This window comes from Lutra lutra, chromosome 2 (genome assembly GCF_902655055.1).
Source record: "Lutra lutra chromosome 2, mLutLut1.2, whole genome shotgun sequence".
NCBI lineage: Eukaryota > Metazoa > Chordata > Mammalia > Carnivora > Mustelidae > Lutra > Lutra lutra.
Window position 1 is genome coordinate 183,224,799 of NC_062279.1, and position 11,395 is coordinate 183,236,193.

Sequence of the window (11,395 nt, forward strand, 5' to 3'; positions counted from 1 at the left end):
TGGCCAGGCTCTCACTTTCCCTTTGTCGAAAATCCTTTTGCACATTTCCGCTGTAGTTAAAATACCACAAGGAGGCTAGCTTCGGATATGTGAGGTTACCGCTCATGGGCCCAGATCCTCAGTCCCTTTACTTAGAAACAGACTGCTTGTATGTCTGGAATGGAAACTTGTGTGAAAGGTGAGAAGGAGAAAGGATCCTTCATCGCAAGTAGAAGTGAATTTGAACTTAATCTGCCCATATTCAGGTTTATGTATTATTGCTTTTCTGGTTTCCTTATAAAGTATTGTCTTTCCCTTGGCTACTAGTTAGGGGTGTTCTGCTAAGAGATTCCACATCTAATAAATCCAAGGTAAGGAGGACTGCAGCACGTTAGACACTTTGCCCCCCAGTGCGCGGATGCGTTCATCCTCTCAGAATCTCTAGAGCCCCAGCATTTATTAGGAGTTGATTTAATTCCAGCTTTTTAGGTTCAAGAAAAACAATGAAAAACACTTAGCAGTGAAATAAAATTGTGGGAAAAAATGATTTTTCTTAAGGAAACCTGATTCCTAAGCATGGAAATCGAAACCTTTAATAAAATTCCATTTAGTAAAGTTACAGACTTTGGGGCCCATAATTATGATTTGGATAATTATTGTAAATGTCGCAGCAAGTGATCGAGTTGTAGATTTTTCTTTATCCCGTGAAATGATCATAGATACCGTGACTACATAACTAATCGCTCTTGCGTTAGGGCGATCACTCAGTTGACATGAATCTTGCCCACGGTAAACTGATACGGCACCGAACTGATTAAGCCCTCCCTTGTGTTTGAACCGCCCCCCTCCCCCACCTGAGGCTTGGTTCAGGGTTTTTATGGTGTATGACAAATGAGCTGTTTACTAATTTTGTGTTGAAGTGAAACAGAAATTTGGATTATTGGAATTTATTATTTGGGGGCATCTGGCTCATCCTTGTTTTTGTTTGTTAAACAGGAAAAGGACCAGCGCAGCCTAGACATAAACACTGCCAAGTGCATGTTGGGACTGTTATTAGGAAAAATCTGGCCCCTTTTTCCAGTTTTTCACCAATTCTTAGAGGTACCAAATTGTTATTTTATGGAATGTATGTTTGCTTGCTTAGAACTACCAAGTCTACTTTATTTAACCATTTCACATAATTTTCTGTTTGTTGTACTTTTCTGCCTATAGGAATGATGGTGACGTAATCGCTGTCCGTGAGCAGTTCCCTGTTTTCCCTGGGGCTGTCTGGGGGGGGGCGGGGTGTATGTGCCGCATCACTTCCGGGTGCAGGTGCATCGGAGACGGCCATGGCTCTGTCCTTCCCGCTCTCTTGCCCCCCTTGACCTCCGCTAGGATATCCTGCTCTGCATAACAGCAGTAAAACAAGGTTCACTTTCTTTTGTGGCTGTAGATGAATTTCCACTCTTATGAAGCAAAGGTTCAGAAGCGGCTGTCCACCTTCTTATCATAGGAGTTGGTCCTGTACTGTTCTCTACTCTTTATCTCCAAGAATGTGGGCACCTAGCTCCATCAAAGGGTTAGGCACACTGGCAGCATCTCCCTCAGTATCCATTTCCTTTGCGTTTGCGTTAGAAAAAATGTCCAGAGCTTGACTCCACCGAGGTTTGCTTGCTCTAAGTGTTCATGATCAAACGTTTTGAGCTGCTGGTTTTGATGCCCTGTGATACTGTAGGACCTGGAAGTAATGGAGACGTAAGTTTCAGCTTCGGGGGTTGTCACAGAGGGCATCCTTCTTGCCCTCCAGACCCAGACCCCTTAAAAAGTGCCCTTTGCTTCAAAGGACAAGGGTCCTGGGTCTTTGAGAAAAACTTGGGCCCTACCCTGACTCCAGCTTCACTCTCGCCTTAATCTTTCTTACAGCTCACTTTATGCAGTGATCCAGAAAAACTTTGAGCTGATCTGATTCTTTGAGGACTGTAACTAAAAATTGCTTTTAACGGTCACTAACCAGGACTCCTCAAGACGGGTATAAGATACAGTTTTTACTATAAGAAGTATTTATTGATGTGACAGTCCGTGGCTACAAGTGATCTGTTCTAATTTCTCTGGGCGTCCCATGAAATGTTAGCTTTCTTCGAAAAATGAGTAGAAATAGGTCCTGTTCTCAGAGTAGAGCAGAATTTGAGCCCCGGTGCAAGGAGTTTTGTAGCTGAAAGATCTTGCCGCAAGCCAGTCTGACTTTGCATGGTTCCAGGAGCATCTTTAGCTGTTTCCAAGACTGATGTTTGCTTTGAGTTGCTTCAGAAGTTCAACTTGTAGTCTGTGCTTTGTTCCCTCTTTTACATTAGTTGGCTTTTTTTTTTCTTTTCAAAGGACATAGCGAGCGTTTCTTTTGAGCTTCTCTTGTGTTTGCACCCTCAAAACCGTGGGCTCAGCTCTCTCTGCTCTCCCCCTCCTCGTATTGGTTCCCAGTGTTCCTGACTTTTAGTGGGTAGGATTTAAAAACTGTTGAATCTGAGTTTTAATTTTTCAGTCTTTATACAGGAATTGTGTACTTTGAAAGAAAAAATACCTATGGCATATTTTTTGTCTGAGTGGAATAGGAGAACTACTTCATGGGTGTTCTGATTTATTACTTTTATGATCAGATTCAAGGTCTGAATGATTAGAACAGTAACTCTCTCCAACAGCTAGAGCACCTAGCTCTGAGACCGCTGCTAGCCCTTCGTCAGTTCCCGGAGAATAACTTCCTGCTGTGTGTGTACTTGACAGTGAGCGTGCTGATCAGGCCAGGGATTATTAATGGGGAGCTACTCTTTATTTAGCACCTGCTTTCTGCCAAGCACTGAATGAGGTACTTTACATAAATTATCTCTTGTAATTCTTGCAGGATCTCTATGAAGTAGGTTAATGAGGGCTTTGGCAGTCTAGAAATTTCACTTCTAGGGATAAAAATCATGTTTCTTTGATGTGCTTGTCATTTTGTGTTGAGCCCTCATAATATTTTCCTAATGGGAATTGTCATCTTAAGTTCTACTCTTGCTGTCTCTCATCCTTCTCCTAGATTGGTGCTTAACATACCTCAAATGAAAGAGTTAACCTTCATGAACTTTATTAAGTTGATGCACACAGCAGTTGAAACCGTGTCATTTATTCATTGTAAGTGTCAGTAATTCATGTTACTTTTCCCTCCATCAGCAATCAAAATATAAAGTTATTAACAAAGACCAGTGGTGCAATGTGCTAGAATTTAGCAGGACAATTAACCTTGACCTCAGCAACTACGACGAAGATGGAGCATGTAAGTACCGGGCACTGGGTGCGCGCTCGTGCTCGCTCGCTCACTCGCTCTCTCTCAGTCTCTCTCTCTCTCACACACACACACAGACACACACACACACCCCAACCCCGCCCCCAGCCCAGGCCCCCCCTCCCCGCCCCATCCATCAGCACACCCTCCTCACTGGGAAGAGCCTTATAGCCCCTTTGTTTTCTCTCTTCAGGGCCAGTGTTGTTGGACGAGTTTGTGGAGTGGTATAAAGACAAACAGATGTCCTAGGACTTTATGCATAGCAGCGAGAGAGTCACTGTTACCACAGATCTGTCAACCATTAGCCATAAATTGCTGTTTGTATCCAAGCGCATGCTGCTTTTCTTGCACTGTCTCCCTTTTGCAGGGACGTTTTGGTGTTTGCTATTGAACGGGCCGGCTCTGCTTGCTGTGTAGCCTCGTCCTCTTGGAAGGCTGCTTTGCAGTTTGTACCTAACACTACAGATTGGTGACTTTGCCAGCGCCCTCACTGTGATGATGTGTATATTGCTGTTTAAATTTTGTATATGTGTATAAAAAGACAAAGCTTCACCTAGAGATTATTTCTGCAAAACTGTATTGTAAAAATAATTTTTGTGGCATATTTCTAGTCCCTTTTTTCAAACGAACCAGTTATACTCTATTTGGTCTCCAGTGTAGCATTTCAGAACACAAGAGAGAACAACCTTTACCATAAGTGAATGTTGCCAGAATTAACCTCATCGTTTAAGAGGCCAACTTGTGGAAAGAGGTGCGAGTCAGACCTTCGCAGAGGCACATGCCAAATATAATTTGGTTTACTTCAGTGTGAGTGTTTCTAAATGATGGAAGGTACAATTATTTGAACATCTAGACACGTACCATGCCACAGATGCTTTCCACCACGCAGGGTGTAGGTTTTTATTCTCTGATGTTAGGCCGTAGTAGTTTGAATATAGGTACAAATGAACAAATTAAAATTGCACCTTTTTTAAATGAGTTTGAAACTCTTGTAAACTTCCTTTGCTGTTTTTGTTTTGGGTTTTTTTTTGTTTTGGGTTTTTTTTTGTTTTGGTTTTGGTTTTCCCTTTTGCCTTCTCTTTGTCAGTGTTGGGTCTCCCGATGCTTCCCGTGCCATTCTAGGTAACATTGATTTTGCCTGCTCCGTGGAAACCTGATGGTTTGCTGGCAATTTATAACCGCAAAGCACCTTTAGTTGTGGTTTAGATTTTTAGTTAAGCTTTCATGGTGTCTAATTTTCTAGTTTTCCTGGAAAAAGAACTATACTATAAGTGAGAGGTGTTTTGTTTCATTTTCTTTTATGCTAGGCTTTTCCTGGCAGAATGTCCATTGCAGGCAATGGACACGAAACCACCAGCATTGAGCTCATTTTATCACACGGTAGGACCTTTCCTGGAGGGGCCACTTGTCATTCATTACCCGAGTAATTTGTACAGAAAGGTGATAGCCATTATTTATGTGGATGAGGAAACGAGAGTAAACAGGACGGTATTTTTAGGTTTGTATTTTATGTCTGGTTTTTTTTTTTTTTTTTTTTTTGCTCTTTTTTTTTTTTTTCCTTGCCTTACCCTTCTTGAGAAAATGTATAGATAACCTGTTTCCCCCTCAACTATCTGGTGCTATTGAATGACTAACTTAGTCCCTAAAGTTTTGTGAAAACATAAAAGTCTAATGATTTAAACCGATAAAAAGTTAATGGTGCATTTGGACAGGTGCATGCTGTAGGTATGAGCAAGATCCATGATGGAATAATGATTGGAAGAGGTTCGGGTTATCACAAAATCTGGCCAAAAAAAAATCTCTTGGACTAAATGTGAACCTTTAAATGGCATTAAGTGAGCAAAAGCACACAGACAATGCTACTCCTGACCACTATGTCACAGTTTCTTTGCAAACAGTGTTCAGATTTTCATATTATTTTCTCCCTAACTGAACCACCAAAGACAGAAATTTTGTATGTATATACGGTGTGTGTGCATATACAAAATCATGATGCGGTAGAATGAAATCACTCCCTTTTTCTACCAAAAAGGAAGGTTTGGTTTGCTGTGAAATAAACCAGAAGTGTGAAAAACTCTGTAATGATTAAGCAGACTTCATCATTCCTTGCTTAGGAATGGTAGACTCGTCTCTCTACCTTACAACCTCATACCAGTTTGCACAAGTTAATAACCGAAGAGAAGAGAAGGTGTTGACGCAAGCACAGCCCTCGGGACCGATCTGTTCCATCCCAGCAGGTGCCTGGTGTTCCGAGGCGATGGGCCAGAGGCAGGTGTGAATTTGTGAAGAACTCGATTCATTTTCAGAAGTATCCCGCAAAGTTAAAAAAAAATAATAATAAATCACACCTTAAAGGCAACAGTTCTTAGGTTCGATCTGCTGTAGTTTTGTTTAAACAAGTAGAAATCATAGATGAAATTATTTTCAGAGTTACGGTTAGTACTGGAGAATGTTCGGGAACACTAAGCACAGCTAATCCTAACATAAGAGGATGGTTACGGGGAGATGTTCCATTTCAGCCGCTGTGAACATTTTGATGATCGGGGGGAAAAAACCCAAGGGAAAACTATTCGTGATCTGGAATATGGAAAGTAAGTATTCCCAAGCAGTGACGATCTCGTACATTTAGAAGACTCCAAATAGTTTTCGAGCTCCCTTGTAAAAGAAGCCTCTGTGCCTGTGGACTGCTTGCCCTTGGCTCTTGATTTTATGCAGTTATTTTTAGGGAGACGAAAAGGGGCCAAACGAGTAACAAGATGCTTTTCTTTTAAAAAATGTCCCTAAGTTACATAAAATTGAGCAGTCATCAGACACTTAACTTACTGGCTAATGTTCAAGAAATTAGGGTGCCTTCTTCTGGTTTTTCTTTCTTACCTGTCTACACCCTTTCTCTCTTCCCTACACATTGCAATACTCCGTCGTCACGATACAACTTTGCGGTGTTTACTGGTAGGTCAGAAATTTCACAATTGGATTTGCCATAAACACCCACTATAATGTTACATGCAGCCTTTTCAAAGCATGAACTCTGAATTAGGTTTTTACAAATCCGACTAGACAAGCCTCTAACCTTCTCCTTTAACAACACACATCTGTTGCCTCTCCGTCTCCATTTTAACAGTGCTTTTGAAGTTTATACGGAAAGCTTTCCGAGTTAGTGTGTGCCCTTGGTTTTTATTCTTACAACTGCTAAAATACCTCTGTAAGCCTTATCTTTTATTCTTTCATATGTTGTATAATAAATGTATAAAATTCATTGACCAACTAAGTGTTGGGTGTCTGTAAATGAGACCAAAACGTGGGTTGCTTTTCATCCTAAGGCCTTTCCCTGGGGGGTTACTGTTAAATGGACGGCAGCCAGCCTGTAACTGTGAACGCTTCGTGTCGTCAGTATCTGCATTCCGCCCATAGACGTGTGCAAGTTCTGTGACTCCAGCTTAACTGAAACCCTGTTCTGCCACCTAACTTGAGTACAGCAAACTGGTTTTAGGTTTTAATGGAATTGATGTAAAATGATATCCCATAAATAAAAAGTATTTGTGTTTGGTTTCAGAACCGATTCGTGAGTTTTCTTCTCTTCTTGGGATTTTGCTTCAAAAACCACCTAAGGTAGTTTTAAAGTATTTTCTCTTTTACTTTTTGGTTCCCCCCCCACCACCACCGAACTCTTTATACTGAAGAATCAAAGCTACAGAAAAAAAATTCAAGAAATATAATGAACTTCAACCCATCCATATACCTATCTCCTAGATTTTCTGCTTGTCAACGTTTTGCCACCTTTTCTGTGGCATTCTGAGTGTGTGTGTGTGTGTGTGTGTGTGTGTGTGTGTGTGTATGTCTGTACATACGTACACTTCTCTCTGTGGATAGATACACTTTTCTTCCTGAACCAAGAGTAAATTACATTATGATGCTTTATACCTAGTATTTCGAAACAAGGACAGTTTAAGAACCACGATACAATGATCACACTCAAGAAATTTCACATTGATACAGTTCTATAACCTAATAAACAGTCTAGATTAAAATCTCTCTCTTCATACCAATATTGGCCTTGATAACAATTTTATTTATAATCCGGGGAAAAGCACCATACGTAGCTGTCCTGCCTCTCTCTAGTCTCTTAATCTGGAACAGTTCCAGGTACAGTACAAACCCTCCTCAGCCAGACAGTGAATTAAAAAGATATGCAACCATACGCTGTGGATTTCTAAAACTCTGAGCTAATAATTAAGTGCTTGGAAAATGCCAGAGCCAGGCAGAAGTGCCCACTTCACTGCCTCTGGTACTACTGTCCAATTAGTCTCTAGCGAGCATCAGCCCCGCTTACCACTCTGAACTTGTCTGATGGTGGAGTATCAGCTTGCCGATGGCAGGACCTCTGGCACAGCACAGGTGCCCCGAAAATGCACGTAGAAGGAAGCAAGTCACAAGACCGTGCAGGGCAGAAAATCATGAGGACCTAAGAAACCTCATGTAAAGATCAGAGAACCCACGAGGACCGACCCAGACTTTTTAAGACTCCCAGAAGCTTGAAGGCAAGACAGGAGGTAGAAGACAAGGTTCCTAAAACACAGAATCTCCAGGTACACCATTTTAAATTGGTGACGCAGATGGGCTTTCCGCTATCATCTGGACCAAAGCTGGGCTCAACTCTGGAAAATCCTCTTGCAGACGCCTACAGAGACAGTTGGTGGAGATGAAGGAAAAGCTTCATTCTATATGGACTGCAAGCACTGGGAGAGGGTCAGCGGTAGGACGGGCCCAACCTGGGCCACAGGGAACAGCAGAAAGTCACAAGGCACTTTGTGCAACCCTACAAAGCAGGAACACGAGGTGGGTTTCTCTGGGCAATACTAGTCCGCATAAAAACCCCAGTCATTGAAATGAAGTTCTCTAGCAATGTAATGAGCAGGATGCTCCGGGGAGGGAATAGATGACTAATGCCTGCTCCACACACGCGCACGCACACACCCAGCTTGAGCTGCATTGCCACAGACCTATGAAAGCAAGAGGTTACAGGATGGTTGCTCCAACGGAAGCACATTTTTAAAAAAAAGATTTTATTTGACAGCATAAGTAGGCAGAGAGAGGGCGGGGGAAGCAGGCTCCCTGCTGAGCAGAGAGCTGGATGCGGGGCTGGATCCCAGGACCTTGCGATCATGACCTGAGCCAAAGGCAGAGGCTTAACCCACTGAGCCACCCAGGCGCCCCCGGAAGCACATTTTTAAAGACAGCTCTTTGAAATAATGGGACAAAGAGGCACAGTGAACGGAAAATGGAAAACATTACCTGCAGGAAAAGATGGAAGATCACGGACTCCACCCCAGAGCTAGAGGGGTGAGAAGGAGAGGGAGCTCCCGGACAGCACCTTTCTTGATTTGTCTGAACCCACAGGGAGGCAGGAGGACGTGCTCCCCATGGAGCAACACACATCCCCCCTTTTGCCTCGCCTGAACCTTCTCCCCATATCTTTGTGTGAAGAAGAACTTCCAGGTAGAAGATGAGAGAGAAGCTCCTGTGATCCCTTTAGAGAAGAATTGCCCATGGAACCTAGTGACAGCTTGGAAGGGGAAAAAACCTAACGCGTGCGGAAATGATACAAGAGCTTCCTGGCCCTGTCTACTAGCCTAAGCCCTTGGGGCAGAAGGGAATCCCAAACAGAGCACGCTCACCGCTCTTGGCACATTCAGCAGCAGACGGTTGGTTTTATTTCCCCCCAGAATCTGTTCGTAACATTTATCTTTAATTGCCATAACAAAACCCAAAACCGTCCCCTGTGTACAAGTCCTTGTTCAGAAATTACAGTGAGTAAGTGGGCTATGCTGACAATAATAATTGGAAACTGAGAAACAAATTGTCTATAGTAATTAAATGGAAATTTTTTAAAAACATCATTTAAAATGTAATCTCTTCTGAGGAAATGTATTCAGTCCTTTGGAAATAACGCCTTTGCAATCACTCTCTGAAGCATGTGGGCTGTGAAGAGCCGGGGCGACGAGAAGGTAAGCTGAGGAGGGTTTTTTGTTTTGTTTTGTTTTGTTTATTTTTTTGCCTCTGGCACTTTGTAGCTGAGACATCTCAGAATTGCCGAAATTTGAATATCTGAAATTCAAACTAGTGTTTTCTAGAAATCTCGGGATAAATGTGATGATGAGGAGAGTTGTAGCTGCACTCAGAACCAGTGAACTCATTCAAAAAGTTGTGGCCTGGGGCGCCTGGGTGGCTCAGTGGGTTAAAGCCTCTGCCTTCGGCTCAGGTCATGATCTCAGGGTCCTGGGATCGAGCCCCGCATTGGGCTCTCTGCTCCGCGGGGAACCTGCTTCCTCCTCTCTCTCTCTCTGCCTGCCTCTCTGCCTACTTGTGATCTCTCTCTCTCTGTCAAATAAATAAATTAAAAAAATCTTTAAAAAAAAAAAAGTTGTGGCCAACTTTCAATAGTATATTAAAAGCTCCCGCATTTCAGGGCAGCTGAGTGGCTCAGTCAGTTAAGCGTCCGACTCCTGATTTTGGCTCAGGTCATGGTCTCAGGGTCGTGAGATTGAACCTCACGGCAGGCTCCGTGCTGGGCGTGGAGCCCGCTTAAGATTCTCTCCCTCTGCCCCTCCCCACTTCTCTCTCTCTCTCTCTGTCTTCCTCTCTCCCTCCATCTCTTAAAAAAAAAAAAGCCACTCCATTTCCTGTCTACTTGCTTAATTTTTATTTTGGCTTCATTACCCGTGGGGGCTGCTACCTACACCTTCTTGAGAGTGGGATTTGGACAGGAGTTATGACTCCATCACAGATCATCCTAATAGAATAATATGTGCCTTTTAGCACCCTATTCTGCATGTCTGAGTGCTCACTAATGCTTCAAATTCCTCCTCCTTTATTTCTCTCATCGAGGTTGATTTTCACATTTGCAGTGCGATCATTGTAGCAACAGACTTCAACTGTACGTTAGGCACAACTCTTATATGAAATTGGGAACAGAGGCATTAAAATTTTTAAGTGTGCAGAGTGGGGGACTGGGATAAATAGAAAAGCGACAGATTGAAAAATCTGGAAGGACCTCTGGGCGTGGGGGTCTGTGCCCATTGGTGTTAAGTAGCATGAGCCACTGATAAGTGGTAGACTAGAAAGACACCCGGTGCCAAGAGTTCCTTTGGAGAATACGGCATTATAGGGATAGCTGGGGACTCGGCGTGGGTTGACTCTTAGGTGCTACAGTGTACACAGAGATAGGATATAGGGACAGTAGAGAGACTGGGCTTTTTAAGACAGGGAGTTTGTGGTTGTCATGAAGAGATATGTAATTGACCAAAAAGATGCCAACAGAAGAAATATCTCAGGAAAAAGGATATGAAATGTACCGAGGCAGCTACATCAAGCAGGAGATGGTAAAGCACGTTCCGTCATGGAGGAATGGCCTCCCAGATCCCCAGAGTTCACTCTGAGGACATCCGACTATAGTTCAAAACTCCCACATAGTGCGAGGCTTCTAGCCAGTGAGAAATGCCCTCTTTTCCCTCTCCTGGAGGGAGGCAGGCACCCTCTGCCTTCCTTTGGAGACTGGCCCTAAGCCTGTCCACTCAACAGATGGAAGTGACAGGTGCAGAGCACCCCAGCCCACTCCCCACAAGAGAGAGATGGGAGGTCCGTCTTCCAGGAGTGTCCTTCCCCAGGCCCAGCCACTAAGCATTTTCATAGAGGGGAGGACACCCATGGGATGAAGACCCCCAGGGGTTCTGCAAGGGGAGTGGGAAGCTGAGTGCTGGGAGATGAAGGGTCAGACAGTGTGGCAGAGAGATTTAGGGGTGGGGAACCTCCAGCGGCAGCGGGGGGAGCCATGAAGCAAGCACGGCCAACGTGTGGACAGTGCTCGGAAAACAGTTCCCCTACTGACAAATTTCCAGAGACCCCAATCCCAGGTGCAGGGAGAGCGTGGGCTAGCAGAGACCCAGTACTGTCCAATTGTCACAATCTTTGCAGCTAAGCAGTTGGAGGACTTAGGTCTCCCCCCTAGCCCACCGCCATCCTCAGGGTAAGTTGCTAGAAGGCACCTACAACCCTCTCTCCCTGTTGCTCCGGCATGGAGATTTGGGGATATAAAGGAGCAGGCTTTTAAGGGTCTTTGAAGTC

At 43.8% G+C, this 11,395-nt stretch overlaps 1 protein-coding gene across 3 annotated transcripts in view; it reads left to right on the forward strand.

Annotated features, from left to right (window-relative positions):
• DCUN1D4 (defective in cullin neddylation 1 domain containing 4) overlaps nucleotides 1–5,933 on the forward strand; it is a 78,650-nt gene extending 72,717 nt beyond the window's left edge. For 2 of the 3 annotated variants that reach the window (XM_047719259.1, XM_047719261.1), the window contains 3 exons: nucleotides 976–1,080; nucleotides 3,163–3,265; nucleotides 3,468–5,933. In XM_047719259.1, coding sequence (XP_047575215.1) covers nucleotides 976–1,080; nucleotides 3,163–3,265; nucleotides 3,468–3,523 — 264 coding nt within the window. In that variant the 3' untranslated portion in view covers nucleotides 3,524–5,933. The remainder of the gene's footprint in view (nucleotides 1–975; nucleotides 1,081–3,162; nucleotides 3,266–3,467) is intronic. The other variant, XM_047719260.1, reaches the window with a different exon arrangement.
• The last annotated feature ends 5,462 nt before the right edge of the window (nucleotides 5,934–11,395 follow it).